The sequence below is a fragment of the Coregonus lavaretus genome (genome assembly GCF_964263955.1).
Source record: "Coregonus lavaretus genome assembly, chromosome: 8".
Classification (NCBI taxonomy): Eukaryota; Metazoa; Chordata; class Actinopteri; order Salmoniformes; family Salmonidae; genus Coregonus; species Coregonus lavaretus.
In genome coordinates, this window is record NC_139995.1 from 44,891,474 (window position 1) to 44,918,680 (window position 27,207).

General features: G+C 43.0%; 2 protein-coding genes across 4 annotated transcripts; one reads left to right on the top strand and one right to left on the bottom strand.

Annotated features, from left to right (window-relative positions):
• The first annotated feature begins 1,637 nt into the window (after positions 1–1,637).
• LOC311134255 (caspase recruitment domain-containing protein 19-like) lies at positions 1,638–4,285 on the top strand. Its single transcript, XM_084167879.1, has 6 exons — positions 1,638–1,667; positions 2,541–2,680; positions 2,917–3,073; positions 3,197–3,262; positions 3,393–3,458; positions 3,958–4,285. Exons 1-6 carry the CDS (start codon positions 1,661–1,663, stop codon positions 4,065–4,067), a joined length of 546 nt encoding a protein of 181 aa, XP_084024005.1. The 5' UTR covers positions 1,638–1,660; the 3' UTR covers positions 4,068–4,285.
• LOC311134256 (ninjurin-1-like) lies at positions 3,483–26,651 on the bottom strand. 3 transcript variants are annotated; one of them, XM_084167882.1, is made up of 4 exons: positions 26,493–26,651; positions 16,935–17,178; positions 12,494–12,677; positions 3,483–3,563 (listed from the first exon to the last, which is right to left on the bottom strand). In XM_084167882.1, the coding sequence occupies exons 1-3, from the start codon at positions 26,547–26,549 to the stop codon at positions 12,535–12,537; spliced, it is 444 nt and encodes a 147-aa protein (XP_084024008.1). In that variant the 5' UTR covers positions 26,550–26,651; the 3' UTR covers positions 3,483–3,563; positions 12,494–12,534. The 3 variants fall into 3 exon arrangements, with proteins under 3 accessions (XP_084024008.1, XP_084024007.1, XP_084024006.1); XM_084167881.1 differs by lacking the exon at positions 3,483–3,563 and adding an exon at positions 5,916–6,572; XM_084167880.1 differs by lacking the exon at positions 3,483–3,563 and adding an exon at positions 6,596–9,603.
• Positions 26,652–27,207: the final 556 nt, after the last annotated feature.

Sequence of the window (27,207 nt, forward strand, 5' to 3'; positions counted from 1 at the left end):
GTAGGGATGGTGCCAGGTTTCCTCCAGACGTGACGCTTGGCATTCAGGCCAAAGAGTTCAATCTTGGTTTCATCAGACCAGATAATCTTGTTTCTCATGGTCTGAGAGTCTTTAGGTGCCTTTTGGCAAACTCCAAGCGGGCTGTCATGTGCCTTTTACTGAGGAGTGGCTTCCGTCTGGCCACACTACCATAAAGGCCTGATTGGTGGAGTGCTGCAGAGATGGTTGTCCTTCTGGAAGGTTCTCCCATCTCCACCGAGGAACTCTAGAGCTCTGTCAGAGTGACCATCGGGTTCTTGGTCACCTTCCTGACCAAGGCCCTTCTCAGAGTGATGGAGGCCACTGTGTTCTTGGGGACCTTCAATGCTGCAGACATTTTTGGTACCCTTCCCCAGATCTGTGCCTCGACACAATCCTGTCTCGGAGCTCTACGGACAATTCCTTCGACCTCATGGCTTGGTTTTTGCTCTGACATGCAATATCAACACTATCACTCATCATTATTCACAATTTATTCAGGATTATCCGTAATCATGGTATCATCCACATTAATGTAGAAGTGTTTAGAAACATATTTTATTCTTATTTACAATAAAAGTGACGCCAAAATTACTCTACATTATTTTCCATTCATTTCTATTGGTCACAAAATGATCTGAAACACAACCAAAACAAACAGCAAATGCATCCAACAGAGTCGCAAGCTTGATGTAGTCATTGTGTGCTATGAATATGGGACCAAATACTTAACTTTTTACTACTTTAATACACACATAAGTGAATTTGTCCCAATACTTTGGGTCCCCTTAAAGGGGGGGACTATGTACAGAAAGTGCTGTAATTTCTAAATGGTTCACCTGATATGGGTGAAAATTCCCTTAAATTAAAGCACTTTAAAGCACTTTAACCTCATAGTCATTGTATATTTTCAAATCCAAAGTGCTGGAGTAGAGAGCCAAAACAACAACAAATAATGTGTGTGTGTGTGTGTGTGTGTGTGTATTTATTGATCTACATTATTTTCACTATCTAACCCTATTCCTGCTTCAGTCATTCAATGTGTCCCTCTAAAATGGTCTGTGTATTCATTTAGGAATTAGTCAATAAAAATATAGCCATAATAGCATAATCCTAAAATGTGTGAAATTGAGCCTTACTGTAAATCAACCGAGATCAAATGATAACACATTTTCACAGCATTTACATAGCCCTCATTATGGATGTTAATTCAATTCAATTTTCACTGAAATAACCGAAAATGAGGCTACTTTATATTCAATGTATCCCTGTGGCTAAAATAAGATAAATTTAGTCATGGATACATTGTATCGGGCATTTCCGGGGAAAGTTATAGTCACGCCCTGCAGTGATGTCGGGTTGATGTGTTATCACTAGTTACCACAGCCACAAAATCAAAAAAGGCTATGTCGGCTCTCGTAAAATGTATGAAAACAAAAATTCGCCCTCATTTAAGGTTAGGTTTGGACATAATGTTAGCAGTGTGGTTAAGTTTAGCGTTAAGGTTATGTTAGAAATCAGATTTTAAGAAGATAATTTGTAGAAATAGGCGGGTTTAGCCATAATTATGACTTTGTGGCTGTGGTAACCGGGTTGATGATCTCGAGGGAGGGTCCAAACAAAGAACAGAAGGGACTCCACAATGGGAGGTTTGTTGGCGACTTCTTATAATATAGTACTACTGTAATTTCTGTTTTCATGCCATGGATATGTTTTTTTAAAAATAATGCACACTTACCCACATGATATTGCGCATGAACATAAAGTAGGGCGGGAGAGCATGGTTGTCAACAAGTGGACAGCTTCTTTGAACGGCAATGGCATGGCACTTCCAACTTCTAATGTTTGCTATCGTGCTAACACTTGGTAGCCTAACCTTTTGCAAAGTGTAGTGTTCCCGGCAGCTACGTCTATTTTTACCAACATTGTTTCCGATGTAGGCTACACCTCGCGCCTGCCTTTGACCTAATGTAACATGATATCACAAGTTGCTGTACCCTACCCGTTTCCACATTCTAACACATCCATATAAACCAATGACACTGACGGCTAGAGAGGTTTTGGTGAGATACTGTACACACAGACTGAGCTGAATTCAACACATTTTCTGAAGAGGCAAGTATAGGCTACCGAAGAAAATCATGTGCCAGTGAGCAGCCAGCGAAGCATAGGGCATTTACGTTTCACCCTAGAGTCACTACGTGTACTTGTCTGGACATGGCTTGTCCTAAAATAGCAAAGCAATGTCGGCCTGTCATAGCCTACCTATTCTGTCAAAAAGTTCAAATTCTGAAAAATTAAATTAGATTTAAATTCTGTTGTAAATTCCTCTTCAAACTTTGACTCTTGAGCATATTTTGAGATTTCACTGTCCTAGTTTGTTTCTACTGTCCCATATCCTCATTATTAGCGAGTCAATCATTCCTTATCCTGGCCCTAATATGAACTGTGTGTGATCCTCAAGTTTTCCCATTTTATTATTATAATTTTCATTTCGTGATTCATTCCCATGTGACTGTCAGACAGCTTCCATGACCAGCTGCTGGAGGACAGTCGGTTCCTCCGGGCAGACCATCGCCTGGACACAGAACTAGTGGATAAGCTCATCCTGCAGCTCAACAGGATCTACCCACAGATCCTCACAGACAAGGAGGCCACCAAAGTGAGTTTTGCTCCCAAGTAAAATAATTTTGTCCCAGGGTAGTGGTAACTTCCACTGGTAGTAAGTCCTGTCCCACAGAAATGTAGAGAATGACTACTTGTTTCATTGTCAGACTCTATTGAACAGACCAGCGCTAGACAGACTGTAACACAATGTTAAAATTGAGTAATGGGCTAGCGTGCACAGGAAATGTGTTTCTGAATTCCTGGAATTCTGAAAATGACATGATGGTCCAGTTTAGGGATCTTGATGTGCCCACCTGCGTCCGACTGGCCGAGCTCCTGGCTCACCTGCAGGGGAAAGGTGAAGAGGCCTGCCGGGAGTTCTACCGGGCGCTTCACCTGCATGTGGAAGAGGTGTACTTCAGCCTACCCACGCGTCTTCGCCTCAGAGGTTAGTCTCCGACTGTCAGTCAGTCACTGGAGATCTGAGATTTGCTCTCATTATTAATCACATCAAAATACCTCATTGAGTGAGGTTGACAATATCGCTGACATTTTGCAATCCCTTTCCCAGATTCTATAGACCCGTTCACGATTGCAGCCTCACCCACTCAGCAGAGATATGTGCTAAACGACAGAGGTAAGCTGTACACACAGAAAGTGCACACTCTGTCACACATACAAACACATGTACTGTAAACACATATGCCCTTTACGGTACAAACCTCTCTTTCTCACATACTGTCTTCTGCTCTCTCTTCTCTCTCCAGGTCATATGTTCTTCCTGAGTTGTTTCAGTGTTGCAGTTGGGGTGGCTCTACTGCATTACTATGGCGGTGAGTACCATTTTCCCCCCTCAAATTTTCTTTCCCACAGAAAACAGACCAGTAGGAACACCAGAAATCATACATTTTTTACAGCTCGTCTGTACTCCAGTAGACCTAAAAAAAAAGAAAAAAATCAAGCATAACATTGCATCTTCATGTTATGACACATCAAATCAAACTTGATTTAAAGTGCAATCGCATCACACTTTACAGTGAAACAAAGAAGGAAGAAGCAGTGAAAGGAATGAGTAAAATAACATAAAACACAAAGGATGTCTAAAACAATAAAATCTCTGATTTAAAAGCTAAAAAAGAAAAGAAAAGTGATTTAAGAAACTCTAGTGTCTGACAGGGCAAGCTGTTTCATTGTTGTGGGGCTTGTGTAGAGAACGCACAAGCAGGATCATTTACACCTATTCACTTTTCATTAGGTTGAAGTTATCAGTGCTATCATGATTATTTGTTGGGGAATCTAACAAAGTTGAAACGCCCATGTGTTGTCCTGCAGAGTCCAAAGTAACAGGGGGCAGCAGGGCTCTTGGCATGGCTGCTCTTGGATTGGGCCGACGAGCCCGAGAGGTTCTCATATGGTACACTGAAGACCCCATCAGGAAGTAGTGGGTGTGTCTCCAACACCACCAGCACATCAGAACACACACTCCAAAGGTGCTTCCGGACATCTACACAATACACTACACTACACCCTTTTCACACTACCGTGCCAACCTGAACCAAACTGTGCGAGTTACAGCAACTACGGTTGATGCGTAACCAGGCCAGTTTAGTACAGCTTGGTTGGGCTCTATTCGATTCGTCTCAGTAGTGTGAAAAGCCCTTAAGTCATTATTTTTTTTTACAACTCTGTAAATACTATACATATATATATATATATATATATATATATATATATATATATATATATATATATATATATATATATATATATATATATATAGATAGATAGATAGATAGATAGATAGATAGATAGATAGATAGATAGATAGATAGATATATATCTTTTGGGTTTAGGGATCTGACTTTCTCTTACAATTTTTCATACAGCGCTGGTTTTTATGGACTTTCATTGTCCTAATAATGGTTAATAATAATAATAGACATGCCTCTTCTCTGGTGAAAAATACTATTATTACACTAAACTAAAGCCTCTGTTACTGAATAGCATCAGAGATCCTGTCTGCATTCAGCTTCATTTGTGTGGTGTGGACACAGTAGACATGTAGGGGCTTGTACAGAATACCCAGAGACCAGGCTCACTTTAAATACTGAACCTTTTCCACAGAGTGTGTTGTACTGCTTACAGTATACTCAGGAGATTGACATTAGAAAACATCAATTTTATTTGGGGTATTTATAAGATGAGATGTTTAATTAGCTTATTGAAGAAAAAAACAACCAAGCACTACATTTATTGCAATTTGTTTTGTGATAACGTCTCTGTTGTCAGGGAGAGTCTATAAGCGAAACAATGTAATAACAATGTTATAACATGTTGTGCATCCAGTGTGAAGTCTTGGGTTAAATGTCTACCACATAATGCCTTTACATTAGATGAATCCAGGTCCACTATGGTTGTATACCTAGGCAAGGTTTAATGAATGTGTGACCTAGCTATATCCGAGACATTGCAATATGTTCACTAGAACTATCACGTTATAGTGGTTGACTTATCTCCTGATGTTTAAAGCTGGAATCCTTAATGGTGAAACTGCTACGTCCGTTTGCGATATTACAACAACAACGAAGTTACTGCAAACAACAAACACAGTTTTTTCCCCCTCTGATATCATTTCACGCGCGATAGAACAGCAGAATATGTTCAGCATTTTTTTTGTGTGAGGCTCCTCAACTCCGCTTCGTCAACAAAACAATAACAATGGCGGTGTGGCGGACAGTGGTGCTGTTTCCCCTACTGTGGATTCCATCTTTAAATCTTTATTTTGAGTGAAAATAGTACTTAGTCACTGTTTTTGAAAGTGTACTTTTTTTAGGTTATGCCCACTAAAAAGCCAATGCAAACAAACACATTTCAGGTCTCAACCGTGTTGTTTCACCTCAGAATCTATTTTTCTCTCACTTTTCTCAAATGTTAAGCATTTCCAAAGCTTTCTCTAACCAACACGTGTCTTATGTTTTCTCTTACACATGCATGAAGCATTTGTTCATTTACTTGCCTTAATCTATGTTTTGTTTGTGAAGGGAAATATTGTTAATGGGGGAAGTAGATTATAACGGTTATACTGTTTTATAGTAGGGGACATCATGTAACCTACCAGATATAATCAATGTGTAGACATATTACTGTTGTGTCACAGCTCTATCTACTCTTTTTTTTATGTAAAAAAGTGGAAGTTAGGATTTGCCCCACAGATTGCCTTAGTCTCTCAAGTGCCACCATTATGATTTTCTTTCAAGCCTTTCCATGCATGTACAATAAAAAAAACTATATCTGAACAAATTGTTGCATTTTATTTACTAACTTCATTTCAGAATAGTAAAGTGTTCTATTGCATACAGTGCATAAAACAACAAAGTACATTAAAAGTGGGGTTAAATGATTTGGTCCTTAATTTACAAAAATAGAAAAGGCCTAAGAGAATCTAAACAAACGATTATACTGTCAAGGCGTAGGGTCTAAACGAGGCATGACATAAATACGTCCAACACAAATATATACACTAAGTGTACAAAACATTATGAACACCTGCTCTTTCCATGACATAGACTGACCAGGTGAAAGCTATGATCCCTTATTGATGTCACTTCAATTTACTTCAATCAGTGAAGGTGAGGAGACAGGTTAAAGAATGATTTTTAATCATTGAGACATGTATGTGTATCATTCAGAGGGTGAATGGACAAGACAAATTATTGAAGTGCCTTTGAACAGGTATGGTAGTAGGTGCCAGGTGTTTGTGTCAAGAACTGCAATGCTGCTGGGTTTTTCACACTTAACAGTTTCCCGTGTATATCAAGAATGGTCCACCACCCAAAGGACATCCAGCCAACTTGACACAACTGTAGAAAGCATTGGAGTCAACATGGGCCAGCATCCTGTGGAACGCTTTTGACACTTTGTAAAGTCCATGCCCCGACGATTTGAGGCTGTTCTGAGGGCAAGAGGGGGGGGGCAACTCAATATTAGGAAGGTGTCCTTTAATGTTTTGTACACTCAGTGTACAGTATATGACAGGAGGTTGGTGGCACCTTCCTTAATTGGGGAGGACGGGCTCGTGGTAATGGCTGGAGCAGAATAAGTGGAATGGTATGCCATTCCATTCGCTCTTTTCCGGCCATTATTATGAGCCGTCCTCCCTTCAGCCAGCAGCTTCCTGTGGTGTATATACATATACATTTAAATTATAACTACATACAGTTATAGATCTGAGATTACATATATAAGGCAGCATGCACAGTCCCCTCTGATAAAACTGTACTCCTGAGTGGCGCAGTGGTCTAAGGCACTGCATCGCAGTGCTAACTGTGCCACTAGAGATCCTGGTTCGAATCCAGGCTCTGTCGCCGCCGGCCGCGACCAGGAGACTCATGGGCGGCGCACAATTGGCCCAGCGTCGTCCAGGGTAGGGGAGGGAATGGCCGGCAGGGATGTAGCTCAGTTGATAGAGCATGGCGTTTGCAACGCCAGGGTTGTGGGTTCGATTCCCACGGGGGGCCAGTATAAAAAAAATATGTATTCACTAACTGTAAGTCGCTCTGGATAAGAGCGTCTGCTAAATGACTAAAATGTAAATGTAAATGTAATAAAAAGTTGAGGTTTGTTGACTGTCGGGTTGCAAAATTCTGGTAACTTAAACCTGGTTATTTTGGGAAAGTTACTGGAATTTTTCAACCTTAATCGATTGTAAACTGTACACCTGCTGACCACTGCAGTTCTGCCTGAATATACGATATGTAGGCCCAGGCTCATACAGGACTCAGATTATATCCGCTCCTCTCTGCTGTACAATGATGTACACATGTTTAGCATGGGGCTGTGGGCAAAGCATTTAAACAGTGGTGGAAAAAGTACACAATTGTCATACTTGAGTAAAAGTAAAGATACTTAATAGAAAATGACTGAAGTAGAAGTGAACATCACCCAGCAAAATACTACTTGAGTGAAAGTCTAAAGTATTTGGTTTTAAATATACTTAAGTATCAAAAGTAAATGTAATTGCTAAAATATATTTAAGTATCAAAAGTAAAAGTATGAATAATTTAAAATTCCTTATTAAGAAAACCAGAAGGCACAACTTGTTTTTTAAATTTACGGATAGCCAGGGGCACACTCCAACACTCAGACATAATTTACAAATGAAGCATTTGTGTTTAGTGAGTCCGCCAGATCAGAGGCAGTAGGGATGATGTGAATTGGATCCTTTTCTGTCCTGCTAAGCATTCAAAATGTAACGGGTAATTTTGGATGTCAGGGAAATTGTATGGAGTAAAAAGTACATTATTTTCATTAGGAATGTAGTGAAGTAAAAGTTGTCAACAATATAAATAGTAAAGTACAGATACCCAAAAAAACTACTTAACCTCTACGGGATCGGTGTCCCGTTTACGGGACGGTTGAGCTAACGTGCGCTAATGCGATTAGCATGACTGTTGTAAGTAACAGCAAACTTTCCAGGACATAGACATGTCTTATATGGGCAGAAAGCTTACATTTTTGTTAATCTAACTGCACTGTCCAATTTACAGTAGCTATTACATTGAAAAAATAGCATGCTATTGTTTCAGGAGAGTGCACAACAACAACAAAACTTATCACGGAAACTGGTTTGATACATTCACCTCTGAAGGTAAATAATGTACTTACATTCAGTAATCTTGCTCTGATTTGTCATCCTAAGGGTCCCAGAGATAAAATGTAGCATAGTTTTTTGTAGCATCCATTTTTATATTCAAATGTGGTAACTGGGTTCTACAGTTTGAACCCCTGCTGTCTCTGTCTACACACCCACCCTGACCGGCCATCTAGACGTGTGAAAGTTAGTGTATAAGCTAATGATCCATCATGTATGACATTCCTGTGTAAACTTACATTTTGTATTACCATATCTTTTTTGTATGTTCTCTATAGTTATGTAGTTGAAAATGTATCAATTGACCAATTCGGCACATTTGGGCAGACTTGATACAAAATATTCACTGGATCAATCTGAAACTTTGCACACACACTGCAATATTATATTGTGTTGCATTTCAAAGATGATGGAACAAAAATAATAATAGAAAACACATGTTTTTTTGTATGTATTATCTTTTACCAGATCTAATGTGTTATATTCTCCTACATTAATTTAACATTTCCACAAACTTCAAAGTGTTTCCTTTCAAATGGTATCAAGAATATGCATATCCATGCTTCAGGTCCTGAGCTATAGGCAGTTAGATTTGGGTATGTAATTTTAGGTGAAAATTGAGAAAAAAAGGGTCAGATCCTTAAGAGGTTAAGTAGTACTTTAAAGTAATTTTACTTAAGTACTTTTCACCACTGCATTTACAACACACACCCAGATAAGCTGAAGTCCAAAAACATCTGCGAACCTCTACTGCATTAACGATAGCAGTTAAGACAGCTGTGCTTTGGGCTTTAGCTTGGGAGGTAAAAATATAAAATAAGTGTTTTTGTACAGAGCTGAAAGCAGACCAAAGAGACTTGAGCGCGCGCACACACACACACACACACACACACACAGCAGCTGGGTCTGTACAACTCAAGTACAGTCACCACGACAGCAGCTCTGAGATATGTATAAAATAACCCTGTAGATCATATTTGAAAAGGCAATAAATTAACGCCATTGGTCATTTGAACAATTAGTAATAGCAACTGATGAAGTGTGTGACGTAACAACATGAAGTAGGGTAAATGACCAGGGGAAGACAGAGTCGACAAACTCTAAGCTTGATAATGCAACTGAGAATGAGATCCTGAGAAATGAACATAGAAAGCCAAAGCCAAAGATGGTGAACTCTGAGTTTGTAATGGCCTCTGAAATGTTGACTGGCCGTGGATATGAAAGGCTAGTGTGAGTCCTATACAGTTGATCTATCCATTGTCTTTGACGTAACAGAGAACCTGATGGCTTGAGGCCTATGGAAGACTGGATCTCTGAACGTCTCTGGCCTGTAAAGTAGCGGTAATTGGGTTAGTACAGCTTTGCAGCTATGGTATTCCCATATAACAGTTACTATAAGATTCACCTAAAGTGCCTTGCAAAAGTATTCATCCCCCTTGATGTTTTTCCTATTTTGTTGCATTACAACCTGTAATTTAAATTGATTTTTATTTGGATGTAATGTAATGGACATACACAAAATAGCCCAAATTGGTGAAGTGAAATGAAAAAGATGACTTGTTTCAAAAAATTATACAAAATAAATAACGGAAAAGTGGTGCGTGCATAAGTATTCACCCACTTTGCTATGAAGCCCTTAAATAAGATCTGGTGTAACCAATTACCTTCAGAAGTCACATAATTAGTTTAATAAAGTCCACCTGTGTGCAATCTAAGTGTCACATGATCTCAGTATATATACACCTGTTCTGAAAGGCCCCAGAGTCTGCAACACCACTAAGCAAGGGGCACCACGAAGCAAGCGGCACCATGAAGACCAAGGAGCTCTCCAAACAGGTCAGGGCAAAAGTTGTGGAGAAGTACAGATCAGAGTTGGGTTATAAAAAAATATCCGAAACTTTGAACATCCCATGGAGCACCATTAAATCCATTATTAAAAAATTGAAAGAATATGGCACCACAACAAACCTGCCAAGAGAGGGCCGCCCACCAAAACTCACAGACCAGGCAAGGAGGACTTTCATCAGAGAGGCAACAAAGAGACCAAAGATAACCCTGAAGGAGCTGCAAAGCTCCACAGCGGATATTGGAGTATCTGTCCATAAGACCACTTTAAGCCATACATACTCCACAGAGCTGGGCTTTACGGAAGAGTGGCCAGAAAAAAGCCATTGCTTAAAGAAAAAAATAAGCAAACACGTTTGGTGTTCGCCAAAAGGCATGTGGGAGACTGTTACAGGAGGGGGTCGCAGTTCCGGAGCGACCCACTGGTAGCATCCTCCGACAACCTTAGGCACCTCCTCACTCACAGTCGGGACTAATCATCTTCCTATTGGTGTCACCTGTGTCTATCTGATTCACCTGTGTATTTATGCCCTCAATTCCCTGTGTTCCCTTGCTCAGTTTTCTCTGCTAGTTTCACTATGCCAAGCAGTACTAATCAGTGTCTGATCGCGGGACGTATGGACAGGTACGTGAGAAGTGTTCTCCCTGTTTATTTATTATTTCAGTCATAGTTAGTATTCCGTATTTGTGGCTGTCTGCCTGTTTTTTGGAGTCTTATTTGCTCCGCCTTTCTTTTTAGTGTAAAGTCCGTTATTTTGTATCCTGGCTTCGGGACCATCAGTAAAGTTCCTTGTTTCACCATCTCTGCCTACTGCAGAGATGGTGTGAATAGTTATGCATGCACAAGCTTATTTCTTGTTTGTTTCACAATAAAAAATATTTTGCATCTTCAAAATGGTAGGCATGTTGTGTAAATCAAATGATACAACCCCCCCCCCAAAACATTTTTAATTCCTGGTTGTAAGGCAACAAAATAGGAAAAATGCCAAGGGGGGTGAATACTTTCGCAAGCCGCTGTATGTGTATTCTAACAGTAGGCCTATCTACATATACACTATATATACAAAAGTATGTGGACACCCCTTCAAATTAGTGCATTCAGCTATTTCAGCCACACCCGTTGCTGACAGGTGTATAATGTCGAGCACACAGTCATGCAATCTCCATAGACAAACATTGGCAATAGAATGGCCTTACTGAAGAGCTCAGTGACGTGGCACCTTCGTACGATGCCACCTTTCCAACAAGTCAGTTCGTGAAATTTCTGCCCTGCTACAGCTGCCCCGGTCAACTGTAAGTGTTGTTATTGTGAAGTGGAAACGTCTAGGAGCAACTACGGCTCAGCCTCGAAGTGGTAGGCCACTTACGCGTAGAGGGTAAAAATCGTCTGTCCTCGGTTGCAACACTCACTACCGAGTTCCAAACTGCCTCTGGTAGCAACGTCAGCACAATAACTGCTCGTCAGGAGCTTCATGAAATGGGTTTCCATGGCCGAGCAGCCGCACACAAGCCTAAGATCACCATGCGCAATGCCAAGCATCGGCTGGAGTGGTGTAAAGCTCGCCGCCATTGGACTCTGGAGCAGTGGAAACGCGTTCTCTGGAGTGATGAATGCCCATCTGGCAGTCCGACGGACGAGTCTGGGTTTGGCGCATAACAGGAGAACGCTACCTGCCCCAATGCATAGTGCCAACAGTAAAGTTTGGTGGAGGAGGAATAATGGTCTGGGGCTGTTTTTCATGGTTCGGGCTAGGCCTCTTAGTTCCAATGAGGGGAAATGTTAATGCTACAGCATAAAATGACATTCTAGACAATTCTGTGCTTCCAACTTTGTGGCAACAGTTTGAGGAAGCCCCTTTCCTGTTTCAGCATGACAATGCCCCAGTGCACAAAGCAAGGTCCATACAGAAATGGTTTGTTGAGATCTGTGTGGAAGAACTTAACTGGCCTGCACAGAGCCCTGACCTCAACCCCATTGAACACCTTTGGGATGAATTGGAACACCAACTGCAAGCCAGGCCAAATTGCCCAACATCAGTGCCCGACCTCACGAATGCTCTTGTGGCTGAATGGAAGCAAGTCCCCGCAGCAATGTTCCAACATCTAGTGGACTGCCTTCCCAGAAGAGTGGAGGCTGTTATAGCAGCAAAGGGGGGACCAACTCCATATTAATGCCCATGATTTTGGAATAGATGATTGACGAGCAGGTGTCCACAAACCTTTGGTCATGTGGTGTATTTATAAAGCTCATGTAACCTGACAATTTGACATACAACTCTCATACATGTATGATTACCAAACACTACCAAAGAAAAGTATACATTGGCATGGTGTGTGCGTATTGTGCATATAACACTAGTATAATACCTTTACCTGTGTACTAGCTGATGACCATGGGTAAGGAGTGAGGGCAGTTAGGAGTTTAGATTGGGCTTCTGGACGCCAAATGCTGTGATGAAGACATTGACTACAACAATGATGAAGACGAGTGCTGTGGCGACATTCTCCATAATGTTCAGCTTGAAGTGCATGCTCTCATCGTTCAGGTTCCACTTTACTGCAGAACAATAGAGACACACCAAAATATGTTGAGGATTAATTTACTGGCTCCAAGCATGTCTTCAGTCCAACCAACAGAGAGAGCTATTTCACAGTTTTTAAGTGTAGCTTCTAAGACTGGGGCCCTATTTGAATTCCTTAAAAGTACATCCTTCCCCTCTCCCTTCCTTTACGTAATCATTGAGTGAGTAGACAAGATTGGACAAGTGGACACAAGGGCTGTACCACATTGTGTTCACTAGTCCAGTCATCTCTAATCCTCCCTACCTAGGAAGGATGAACTTTTAAATAATCAGGCCGAGGCCTGGCTTTTGAACCATCATTTATTCAGTGTTGTCATATTTAATTAATCATTATTGAACCATGTGATATGAAGATACAGCCTTTGACATTTCCTACCCTCAGGTGAATTATTATCTAGGACATTCATTATACAGTGCATTCGGAAAGTATTCAGACCCCTTGACCTTTTCCACATTGTGTTACTTTACAGCCTTATTCTAAAATTCATTCAAAAAAAAAATCCTCATTAATCTACACACAATACCCCATAATGACAAAGCGAAAACAGGTTTTTCGAAATGTTTGCAAATTTATAAAAATTAAAAACACAACTACCTAATTTACATAAGTATTCAGACCCTTTGCTATGAGACTCAAAATTGAGCTCAGGTGCATCCTGTTTCCATTGATCATCCTTGAGATGTTTCTACAACTTGATTGGAGTCCACCTGTGGACATGATTTGGAAAGGCACACACCTGTCTATATAAGGTCCCACAGTTGACTGTGCATGTCAGAGCAAAAACCAAGCCATGAGGTCAAAGGAATTCCGAGACATGATTGTGTCGAGGCACAGATATGGGGAAGGGTACCAAAACAATTATGCAGAATTGAAGGTCCCCAAGAACACAGTGGCCTCCATCATTCTTAAATGGAAGAAGTTTGGAACCACCAAGACTCTGCCTAGAGCTGGCCGCCCGGCCAAACTGAGCAATCAGGGGAGAAGGGCCTTGGTTATGCTCCAGAGTTCCTCTGTGGAGATGGGAGAACCTTCCAGAAGGACAACCATCTCTGCAGCACTCCACCAATCAGGCCAGACTGAAGCCCCTCCTCAGTAAAAGGCACATGACAGCCTGCTTGGAGTTTGCGAAAAGGCACCTAAAGGACTTGCGGACCATAAGAAACAAGATTCTCTGGTCTGATGAAACCAAGGTTGAACTCTTTGGCCTGAATGCTAAGCATCACGTCTGGAGGAAACCTGGCACCATCCCTACGGTGAAGCATGGTGGTGGCAGCATCATTCTGTGGGGATGTTTTTCAGTGGCAGGGACTGAGAGACTAGTCAGGATCGAGGGAAAGATGAACAGAGCAAAGTACAGAGAGATCCTTGATGAAAACCTGCTCCAGAGCGCTCAGGACCTCAGACTGGGGCGACGGTTCACCTTCCAACAGGACAACGACCCTAAGCACACAGCCAAGATAACTCAGGAGTGGCTTCGGGACAAGTCTCTGAATGTCCTTGAGTGGCCCAGCCAGAGCCCGGACTTGAACCCGTTCGAACATCTCTGGAGAGACCTGAAAATAGCTGTGCAGAGATGCTCCCCATTCATCCTGACAGAGCTTGAGAAGATCTGCGGAGAAGAATGGGAGAAACTCCCCAAATACAGGTGTGCCAAGCTTGTGGCATCATACCCAATAAGACTCAAGGCTGTAATCGCTGCCAAAGGTGCTTCAACAAAGTACTGAGTAAAGGGTCTGAATACTTATGTAAATGTCATATTTCAGTAAAAAAAAAAAAACCTCTTTGTAAAATTTTCCAAAAACCTGTTTTTGCTTTGTCATTATTGGGTATTGTGTGTAGATTGATGAGGGGATAAAACAATTTAATCAATTTTAGAATAAGGCTGTAACGTAACAAAATGTGGAAAAAGTCAAGGGGTCTGAATACTTTCTGAATGCACTGTATGCCTCACTGGAGATGAAGGCTAATATGTTGTGGAGGTTGTGGTGAGAGTTAGTTGGGGCCCAGTTTAGTTTAGCATTTTTCAAATGCTGTCTCAGTTCAGAGACACAACTCCTGTAACGTTAGCAATTCCCCCTCAGGACATTAAGCTGAGTATTCCTAATTTGAACCAGCTCAGAGGAGAAATACAATGGTCTCATTTTTGAACTCTCCCACCCACACAATGGGAGCTCCTGGCAGGGGAACATAAGGATATTATGGCCAGGGGTGTGATGGACAAGGCTTCTCTCAGTACATAGATAATATTGTTTTAGCTGAGAGAGCCATTCTCTGGCCTACAGACACACATAGGGCTCTATTTTCGGCTGGTGTTGAGGCACAAGTGTCAAAAGCATGTTAGTTTGCAATTTCGTCATGTAAAAACTCACACACTGGCATTTTCCAGCCCTAACGGCAGGTTTGGCAATTTACCTGTCTAACATCAGCCCGTTTGCGCTGAAGTAGGAGGGGTGGCAATATTTGAGTTGTGTCCTTAAAAACAAGGGGCAAAAGTTACAATTTCATGCAGTGCTAATGGGAAGTTTAAGACCCACAAAAAGCAGGTCTTAATGGTAACGCAGTTGATAATGGCATGGATTTTGAGAGTGGAAGCGCAGCCTATCCAGCCATGACGCACAGTGCCCATGGAAGAGAGATGTGCCTTTTGTGCTGGTGAATCTCATATTTAGAAACATTAAAAAAGTATTTGTTTCCCCTATTTCATTTAATTTGATTAAAAACCAAGCATAGCCTACCCTCCCCTTAATCCAGGCTCGTTTAGCAGCATCGCATAGATGCGTCTTTTTATCCTTGCCATTAGCCAAGTAGCCTATGAAGAGGGCTTTTAAATGGTCTACTGAGAATGCTTTGAAATATTTTGGAGGTTTTTCATTATTCACAATTCACATACCTGCATACTTCATTTCGCTTGTTCAAGTAGGCTATCCTTCCCCATTTTCAAAGACCGCCTCATGTCCGATTAACCTCCATAGGCTACCCTTACCCTAAGCTACTACGGCTGTTTTCAACAGCAATGGCAAAGCCCTCGTCACACCTATAACTTCCTTATTCATCAAAAATTTGCCCTTTCGCGCCACCGCCAGCTATTGCGCTCATAATTTCGGCTGTGAAAATAGCTAAAATATTTCTGACAAAAAAATTAAATATATATTTCTGACACACCGCCCGACATACAGCGCTACCGCCAGCTCTTAGATCTACCATTGCGTTAAGTTTGTTAAAATAGAGCTCATAATGTTTGTTGGTATTCAATCATAAAGTAGGGTCAGGGAGTTTGTCTATTCCTGGAGCTGAGGAGAAACAATAGTACCATAAATCAAGTGTTCATGTCTCATCAATAATGTTAGGAGTTTTCCCTGACCATGTCATATGGGGGTCAGGTCACATAGTCAGGATAAACTCCTGGCCACAGAAATAAAATGAATAGAACGGGCCTCCCCATTCAAGTCAATGATGGCATAATGGGTGGACTGGCAGCCATTTTGAGTGTACCAGTAGGAGCAAAGCAGGTACCCATCAATTAGTGCATTGATTTGTTGAATCAACTCAACTGACATTACAAAAAAATAAATTCCATTGCATGAGCCACATCAGTTAGCATAATTTACATTTACATCATTTAGCAGACCCTCTTATCCAGAGCGAATTACAAATTGGTGCATTCAACTTATGATAGACAGTGGGACAACCACTTGATTTTATTATTTTTTATGGGGGGTGGGGGAAGAAGGATAACTTTATACTATTCCAGGTATTCCTTAATTTGAATTAACATTCTAGATTACCATGGAAATTATTGCATCACAATACCAGGCAGCCATTGTGAGTGTACCCAGGAGTTTACCAGTAAAATTGTCAGGGTAAGAGGTTCCAAGCCTGTTCTATTCATTATATTTCTACGCTCCTGGCCCATGCCTCATCAATTTGTGGCTATGTCCCAATTATCTCTCCTTCATCCCAAAGTGTTCACTTCCCTTCACTGATTTGAAATAAAAAATGGAATGATTGGGATAAGAAATATGGTGGAAACTCCTATCCCATGCCTCCACCAATCCAATGCTTTTAGATTTGTGGGAAGTATTGAATGACTTCACTCTTCAGGAGAAAGGAGATATTATTGGGAAGCAACCAGTTGCTGGTTAGCGCCAGAGTCAGACAGAGTGTCTATGACTTTCTTAACTTACCACTGGGGGGGATTAATAAAGTTGATGAGAATAGAACTGAGACCCACCGATGAAGATGAGCAGGATGCCCACAGTGACCTGCAGGATAAGGGAGATGGAGATGAGGGTGATGAGAGGGGTGTAGAAGGTGAACCCTGGGCCCTGCTCCAGGACAGCCTTCAGCTGGGACGCATTGGCCATGAGTAATGCCACATCCAGCATGCTTTCTGCTGCACTCTTCTTATTGGCGTAGTGGTTCATGTTCAGAGCACCCCCCGTCTCCCTCTGTCTCCAGCGACTAGGGTGTGGAACCTAACATGAATACAGAGAGACTAACATTAGTACAACATAGACTAGACAAAGACAGCAATGATGTTCAGTATAAACATATACAGTGGGGGAAAAAAGTATTTAGTCAGCCACCAATTGTGCAAGTTCTCCCACTTAAAAAGATGAGAGAGGCCTGTAATTTTCATCATAGGTACACGTCAACTATGACAGACAAAATGAGAAAAAAAATCCAGAAAATCACATTGTAGGATTTTTTATGAATTTATTTGCAAATGATGGTGGAAAATAAGTATTTGGTCAATAACAAAAGTTTCTCAATACTTTGTTATATACCCTTTGTTGGCAATGACACAGGTCAAACGTTTTCTGTAAGTCTTCACAAGGTTTTCACACACTGTTGCTGGTATTTTGGCCCATTCCTCCATGCAGATCTCCTCTAGAGTAGTGATGTTTTGGGGCTGTCGCTGGGCAACACGGACTTTCAACTCCCTCCAAAGATTTTCTATGGGGTTGAGATCTGGAGACTGGCTAGGCCACTCCAGGACCTTGAAATGCTTCTTACGAAGCCACTCCTTCGTTGCCCGGGCGGTGTGTTTGGGATCATTGTCATGCTGAAAGACCCAGCCACGTTTCATCTTCAATGCCCTTGCTGATGGAAGGAGGTTTTCACTCAAAATCTCACGATACATGGCCCCATTCATTCTTTCCTTTACAGGGATCAGTCGTCCTGGTCCCTTTGCAGAAAAACAGCCCCAAAGCATGATGTTTCCATCCCCATGCTTCACAGTAGGTATGGTGTTCTTTGGATGCAACTCAGCATTCTTTGTCCTCCAAACACGACGAGTTGAGTTTTTACCAAAAAGTTCTATTTTGGTTTCATCTGACCATATGACATTCTCCCAATCCTCTTCTGGATCATCCAAATGCACTCTAGCAAACTTCAGACGGGCCTGGACATGTACTGGCTTAAGCAGGGGGACACATCTGGCACTGCAGGATTTGAGTCCCTGGCGGCGTAGTGTGTTACTGATGGTAGGCTTTGTTACTTTGGTCCCAGCTCTCTGCAGGTCATTCACTAGGTCCCCCCGTGTGGTTCTGGGATTTTTGCTCACCGTTCTTGTGATCATTTTGACCCCATGGGGTGAGATCTTGCGTGGAGCCCCAGATCGAGGGAGATTATCAGTGGTCTTGTATGTCTTCCATTTCCTAATAATTGCTCCCACAGTTGATTTCTTCAAACCAAGCTGCTTACCTATTGCAGATTCAGTCTTCCCAGCCTGGTGCAGGTCTACAATTTTGTTTCTGGTGTCCTTTGACAGCTCTTTGGTCTTGGCCATAGTGGAGGTTGGAGTGTAACTGTTTGAGGTTGTGGACAGGTGTCTTTTATACTGATAACAAGTTCAAACAGGTGCCATTAATACAGGTAACGAGTGGAGGACAGAGGAGCCTCTTAAAGAAGAAGTTACAGGTCTGTGAGAGCCAGAAATCTTGCTTGTTTGTAGGTGACCAAATACTTATTTTCCACCATAAATTGCAAATAAATTCATAAAAAATCCTACAATGTGATTTTCTGGAAAACATTTTCTCAATTTGTCTGTCATAGTTGACGTGTACCTATGATGAAAATTACAGGCCTCTCTCATCTTTTTAAGTGGGAGAACTTGCACAATTGGTGGCTGACTAAATACTTTCCCCCCCCACTGTAATGTATATCCATCCATATGTCTATGGACTTAAACAATAGCTGGAACGACCGAGCGAACAGACGCGAACTGGCTGAGTCAATTCAGTGGCTAGCTTTGCACTTGGCTAGCTAACAGTAGCTGCTAGGGGTAAGTCATAACCTACATTTGTGTTTTTTTTTCTTCTACATATTGATAGCCCGAGTCGTTCAAGGAATTCAGGACATGGGTGACTAGTTAACGTTAGTTTGGCTCTCGCTGTGTGTTCGTGCCGTGAAAGGAGGGGTTCTTCTTTGTCTGAAAGCAATGGCTAGCTAGTTTGCTAACTATTCTAGCTAACTAACTGGCTGAATAAGTTGACGACGGACTCGCTCAAGCTGTCGGGACTAACCCACAACGTTAGACACGGACACGAACGATCTGCTTGCGTGTTGATACACTGGTGGTTTGTTGTGGCCGAGTATTGGCGCTAAACCGTGTTGTTGGAGTCCGGCATGCTAGCTGGCTGTGGCGTCTTATGACGAGGTGCCCGGACGATTTTCACGGAATAATACTGCACCTAGTTAGCTAGCTGAATAAACTAAGTTAGTCTATTCCTAGAGAACATTGAACCGCTGTAGTTTACAACAATTATAGTTTCTGAGGTGGAAGTTGGGAGAGTTATATTTGGGAGTTGTGGTGAGGGAGGCCCCGCTCTCTCCTTTCCCAGATGTTTAGTTCATTTCATTCCGATCTCCTCTGCATTATTGTAGCCATCTGCTGCAGCCTGTCAACTATGCCTCTGCCTATCCCTGTTCTCTCCTCTCCGCACAGGCTACACAAACGCCTCACACCACGTGGCTGCTGCCTCTCTAACCTGGTGGTCCCTGCACGCACCTCCCACGTGGGGTTCCAGGTCTCAGGCAGCCTCTGGAACTGCCGTTCTGCTGCCAACAAGGCAGAGTTGATCTCGGCCTATGCTACCCTCCAGTCCCTCGACTTCTTGGCGCTGACGGAAACATGGATTACCACTGAAAACACTGCTACTCCTGCTGCTCTCTCCTCGTCTGACCATGTGTTCTCGCATACCCCGAGAGCATCTGGTCAGCGGGGTGGTGGCACAGGAATCCTCATCTCTCCCAAGTGGACATTCTCAATTTTTCCCCTGACCCATCTGTCTATCTCCTCATTTGAATTCCATGCTGTCACAGTCACTAGCCCATTTAAGCTTATTATCCTTGTCATCTATCGCCCTCCAGGTTCCCTTGGAGAGTTCATCAATGAGCTTGACGCCTTGATAAGTTCCTTTCCTGAGGATGGCTCACCCCTCACAGTTCTGGGGGATTTCACCCTCCCTACATCTACATTTTACTCATTTCTCTCTGCCTCCTTCTTTCCACTCCTCTCCTCTTTTGACCTCACCCTCTCACCGTCCCCCCCTACTCACAAGGCAGGCAATACGCTTGACCTCATCTTTACTAGATGCTGTTGTTCTACTAATCTCACTGCAACTCCCCTCCAAGTCTCCGACCACTACTTTGTATCCTTTTCTCTCTCCCTCTCCTCCAACACTACTCACTCTGCCCCTACACAGATGGTAATGCACCGTCGCAACCTTCGCTCTCTCTCTCCCGCTACTCTCTCCTCTTTCATCCTATCATCTCTTCCCTCTGCTCAATCCTTCTCCCTCCAATCTCCTGATTCTGCCTCCTCAACCCTCCTCTCCTCCCTTTCTGCATCCTTTGACTCTCTATGTCCCCTATCCTCCCGGCCGGCTCGGTCCTCCACTCCAGCTCCGTGGCTTGATGACTCATTGCGAGCTCACAGAACAGAGCTCCGGGCAGCTGAGCGGAAATGGAAGAAAACTAGACTCCCTGCGGACCTGGCATCTTTTCACTCCCTCCTCTCTACATTTTCTTCATCTGTTTCTGCTGCTAAGGCCACTTTCTACCACTCTAAATTCCAAGCATCTGCCTCTAACCCTAGGAAGCTCTTTGCCACATTCTCCTCCCTGCTGAATCCCCCCCCCCCCCCCCCCCCCCCCCCCCCCCCCCCTCCTCCCTCTCTGTGGATGACTTCGTCAACCATTTTGAAAAGAAGGTTGACGACATCCGATCCTCGTTTGTTAAGTCAAACAACACCGCTGGTCCTGCTCACACTGCCCTACCCTATGCTTTGACTTCTTTCTCCCCTCTCTCTCCAGATAAAATATTGCGACTTGTGACGGCAGGCCGCCCAACAACCTGCCCGCTTGACCCTATCCCCTCCTCTCTTCTCCAGACCATCTCCAGTGACCTTCTCCCTTACCTCACCTCGCTGATCAACTCATCCTTGACCGCTGGCTATGTCCCTTCCGTCTTCAAGAGAGCGAGAGTTGCACCCCTTCTCAAAAAACCAACACTCGATCCCTCTGATGTCAACAACTACAGACCAGTATCCCTTCTTTCTTTTCTCTCCAAAACTATTGAGCGTGCCGTCTTTAGCCAACTCTCTTGCTATCTGTCTCAGAATTACCTTCTTGATCCAAACCAGTCAGGTTTCAAGACTGGTCATTCAACTGAGACTGCTCTTCTCTGTGTCACGGAGGCTCTCCGCACTGCTAAAGCTAACTCTCTCTCCTCTGCTCTTGTCCTTCTAGACCTGTCTGCTGCCTTTGATACTGTGAACCATCATATCCTCCTCTCCACCCTCTCCGAGCTGGGCATCTCCGGCGCGGCTCACTCTTGGATTGCGTCCTACCTGACCGGTCGCTCCTACCAAGTGGCGTGGCGAGAAGCTGTCTCCGCACCACGTGCTCTCACCACTGGTGTCCCCCAGGGCTCAGTTCTAGGCCCTCTCCTATTCCCGCTATACACCAAGTCACTTGGCTCTGTCATATCCTCACATGGCCTCTCCTATCATTGCTACGCTGACAACACACAACTAATCTTCTTCTAATCTTCTGATAACCAGGTGGCGAATCACATCTCTGCATGTCTGGCAGACATATCAGTATGGATGACGGATCACCACCTCAAGCTGAACCTTGGCAAGACGGAGCTGCTCTTCCTCCCGGGGAAGGACTGCCTGTTCCATGATCTCGCCATCACGGTTGACAACTCCGTTGTGTCCTCCTCCCAGAGTGCGAAGAGCCTTGGCGTGACCCTGGACAACACCCTGTCGTTCTCCGCTAACATCAAGGCGGTGACCCGATTATGTAGGTTCATGCTCTACAACATTCGAAGAGTACGACCCTGCCTTACACAGGAAGCGGCACAGGTCCTAATCCAGGCACTTGTCATCTCCCGTCTGGATTACTGCAACTCGCTTTTGGCTGGGCTCCCTGCCTGTGCCATTAAACCCCTACAACTCATCCAGAATGCCGCAGCCCGTCTGGTGTTCAACCTTCCCAAGTTCTCTCACGTCACCCCGCTCCTCCGCACACTCCACTGGCTTCCAGTTGAAGCTCACATCTGCTACAAGACCATGGTGATTGCCTACGGAGCTGTGAGGGGAACGGCACCTCCGTACCTTCAGGCTCTGATCAGTCCCTACACCCAAACGAGGGCATTGTGTTCATCCACCTCTGGCCTGCTGGCTCCCCTACCTCTGCGGAAGCATAGTTCCCGCTCAGCCCAGTCAAAACTGTTCGCTGCTCTGGCACCCCAATGGTGGAACAAGCTCCCTGACGACGCCAGGACAGCGGAGTCACTCACCACCTTCCGGAGACATTTGAAACCCCACCTCTTTAAGGAATACCTGGGATAGGATAAAGTAATCCTTCTACCCCCCCTTACCCCAACCCCCCCCCCCCCCCAAAAAATAAAAATAAAAATAATAAATAAAATCATTGTAAAGTGGTTATCCCACTGGCTATAAGGTGAATGCACCTATTTGTAAGTCGCTCTGGATAAGAGCGTCTGCTAAATGACGTAAATGTAATGTAAATGTTAACCCAGGTACATCACTGTCAGGATACAGTTGTAAGTGAACCTGGAGGGAAGCACACTGTTAATTATATTATTATTATTATTATATAAGAGGCTGGTCCTATACTACATTATATGAACACTATGATGAGTTAATGTCTTCACTGAACTTTTTACTATGTCATATTGACCTTCAGCGTAATTAGGAGGAAAAAGTTGTAATGGAAGTATGGGGACATTCTGGGGATTGCTACAGTGACACTACTGTGGATTTGTGGGAAATGAAAGTGTTGTGGGACTATTTTAGCAGGAAGTGTGACCATGCCGTCGGTACATGGTGACTTGCCCTCGGTGCACAGAGAACTGATAGAAAGGAAGGGAGGTCAAGAGATCATGTGCTATGACTTCTCTTCAGTTTCTTGTCACCCAGGGTGTAGATACTGAAGCTGAAAACCAAGAGAAAGCTGTTCACCCTGTGGAGGAAGGTCTCTTCTCTACCTTACCACCCTGCAGTAGAGCGGGTCGGAAAATATGATGTTAAATTGTTACATCATTGGAAAAGTGGGATTCCTAAACCAAACATTACCCAGGTGTCTTTGTGGGTTGAGGACAGAGTGTTTATTTTGGGTGGAACAGTCCAAAAACCAACAAAGAGAGCCTTGTGCCCAGGTTGGCAGTGTAAAACAGAGTAACCCATATCCACATGCCTCTCACCACCTCTAAAAACACTCACAGCCCACAGAGGAAAAAGTTGTCTTTGTGACCGAGGCTAGCAATGTTTGGACAGTTATCTCTTAGAAGCAGCCTGCTTTCCTTCACTGACTTATAACCCTCAAATTCCTGCACTGATCTTTCTTTGTCTTTCATTCATTCCATTCTCTGACTCTCACTCCCTTTCTCTGGTCCAGTTTTTTGTGTGCCATTTTTCTCACTCGATCTTGTTGTCCATGTCTTTGTCCTTCAAATGGGCTAGATTCCTATACTGCTGTATTCATAACTTAACAATGTTCTAGAAATACTTAATGAAGGAACTTTCTGATGGCCTTGTCCTCAGTGTCTGGTTATCTGTCCCTCTTCCTCTCTCTGGCCAAGGAGGGACTTGCCTCTGCTGCTGATGTCCAGAGTGTTATAACAGGATGAGATACAGTACATGTACTGTATTACGTATTCTGGTGATTCCAGACACCTTTCTTAAGCATGATTGTTGAGTAACAAACAGATCATTGTGGGACAAACACTGCTGACCAAACAATGTTGTTGCTCATGTAGAGATGGGAGTCCCTCTCAGCTCTCTTTTTTCCTACCCACCCTCTGCCCTCCTGGTTCATACACTGGTAGTACATCAACTGAACAACTGTTGTTGTTTGACTGTGAGGTTCACATGTGGGCTCTTCATGTTGCTTCTATCTGAACAACTAGACTCAACAATCAGTATAAGCTGCAGGTTTAAGATCAACACTGATGGGTAAAAACAACAAACTCTAACAGAGCTCGATGTTCGCACAGTTGTTTTCCATTGAGTTTGATCAGGACTTTTCTGAGTCATCATTACCTAAATGTCAATAATTTCCAGAATCCCAGGCCATTATGTCCCTTTGCTCACAGAGCAGAGCGGGCTCAGACTGGACACCTCCTTTATGTTGCTCAATGCTATGTGATTCACTTGGGATGTTGGACTTTCAAAATATGTTCTCCGAAGAGGGTATTCCTTTTTTAAAGAATTGCAGTGTTTTCTACAAGACGCACAACAGACAACCTTGAAAACACCACTGAGGAGAATGACAGAGTTGCGGACATTCTATTTCATTCTATTTCATTCATTGATTTTTTTAAATTATAGCACCTGATAGTTGGATATGCTTTTCTACCTTCTTCATTAATTCCCAGGCTTGAGCCCAACTCTCATCTATCTAATATCTCTGCCAGCCAAACAGATAATTGTACCATTAAGCATTGTGTGACTGTGAGAGATGGGGATGAATGGTATCTAAGGCTAAGTAAACATTTCGTTTTCGGAAGACCCCCAACAAGACAAATCAATACTGAGTGATGATTTGAAAGCGTCCTGCATAATTATGTAAACACTGAATGGGTCCGAAATGGCACCCTACTTCCTATATAGTGCACTACTTTTGACCAGGTCTCTGGTAGCTAGAGAATAGGCCAGGGTGCCATTTTGGACACAGACACTGAGTAGGCCTAAACTTTGTTGTAGTTTTTTGTAAACTCTTGCTTGGTGGGAAGGGTGTTTACCTTTGCCCATAGGAATGTTTGTTTTCTTTGCCATATTACACCAAATATTAACAACCACATAGCACTTAACACTCTACCTACATCAATGGGGACTTGTGGGGAATTCTACATGCTTTCCTTTGGCCTTTGACATGGTTATGACCTCTTGTCGTGGTGTAACAGGTGTTTACTCTGGGTTAGTAACTTTACAATTATGTGGCTTCCCCCTTAGTATATGTCACCTATTCACAAACAAGGCCCCTGGATAACCTGCTCTGACTTTGACACATCAGTGGGAAATCACCACTTCCCCCCACTTTCTCATTGTGTAATGTATTTTTAGTGTGTGTGTATCTTCAGTATCTTCTTTCATATCCTGTTCAGACCTCTCCAGTATAGTGATATAATTATCTATTAAGCTGACTAATGTCATAAATAAGTACCTTTAACTGTGATTTGGTTATAACTGTGTTATAATGCAACATAATTTGGTTGATTATAAACAATTGACAACAACATTCTTGCCATCTTCTTGCTACCCAACATTGTTGGATCAATTCCTTGGTAGATCAAGTTCTCTGATACTTTTCATGATTTGGGTTTTCAAACACATCAACATAATATTTGAAGGATAGTCAACAGGCTACATAAAATCATGCGTTGTTCAAGTTGCATGTAGCAACATCATGCTGCAGGTAGCTTAGTGGGTAAGAGCGTTGTGCCAGTAACCGAAAGGTCGCTGGTTCTAATCCCTGAGCCGACTAGGTTTAAGCAAGGCACTTAACCCTAATTGCTCCTGTAAATCAGAGCGTCTGCTAAATGACTAAAATGTCAATGTAAATAAGGGATTCCCCTGGTGTAGGTAGCATAAATCCGGAGCATGGCTATGATCTCACACCTAATCCTCAACAGGTGGGTTTTGGACTAGAATGAATGACTTCATTAGCTGTAATAGAAACCCTGATCTAGTTCCAAGGTTCGCGTGACAATGGTCTTTGAAATAGGCTGCTGAGGCCACCAACAGGCCCACTGGCTATGCTCCCAATCTCATAAAATATCCACTGTTCAGGAGCATAATCCCCATGACAACAGGCACGTGTCAGTCATTGTATTTCTGCGGATTTTACTTTTCACGAGCATAGCGCGTAGTCACTACCCGTAAAACTACAAGCAAAAACCATTATAGGCTACGAGTAAATCTATTGCATTGGGTTTGCAATCTTTCAGACAAGACTGGTGCTTAATTTAGATTAGTCCTGTTGAAGCCCCACAAAGAAAAGTTACAGCACAGAATGTGAGATGTAAATAAATGAACTACCGATAAACTTCCTGCATAGCGAGAAATGGTTACATTTTAGCATATATGATCGGCTATAATGGTTAGGTTACAATGTAACCAAGATGCAGTAGGCTGCGGCATAGATTATGGACGTTTTTCTATGAAAAAACAAACACTTTTCATAGGTTAGGGCTGGCCTCTGTTGCAGACTGCAGACTGCAGACTCGCAGCTTCTTGCATCGACGCCTATCTTACCTCTCCTCCGTTCTCTCGGTCGGCCTCTCCGTTCATTGCCATGTTTTCAGTCGCCATATTTGCCTCTTAACTATTGAATTTAAACTAAAGCGGGTTAAATTCCTAAATGTGTTGTGGGAGTCTGTGTCGTTGTGTCTCTGCCAGTGCTCGCCGGGTCGGTCGCTGTGTGAAATAGGTCTAAAATGGGAAGATGTGGAGGAATGACTACCGCCCTTCACTAGGGGGCGTCTCTAAACTGGGGTCAAGAGAAACTGAAAGTAGCCCCTGAATTGTCATGTTTTGATAATTAAGGAATTACCCTTTCATTTGGGCGAAAAACAAGGGATTCCACAGAGTTTCACAAAATCAAAAATACAATATAGGGTTTTCATGAAATTATGTAAATTACCGTTGATCTGACCAATTACAGTCCACTGATTCTAACTTTGGGCAAAACCTGATATTTTTTATTTTTATTTAACTAGGCAAGTCAGTTAAGAACAAATTCTTATTTACAATGACGGCCTACACGGGCCAAACCCGGACGACGCTGGGCCAATTGTGCCTCGCCCTATGGGACTCCCAATCATGGCCGGTTGTGATACAGCCTGGAATCGAACCAGGGGGTCTGTAGTGACGCCTCAAGCACTGAGATGCAGTGCCGTAGACCGCTGCGCCACTCAAGAGCCCATATGTATAGCCTTTGGTGAAAAATCTTCCCAAACACCATTTCAGC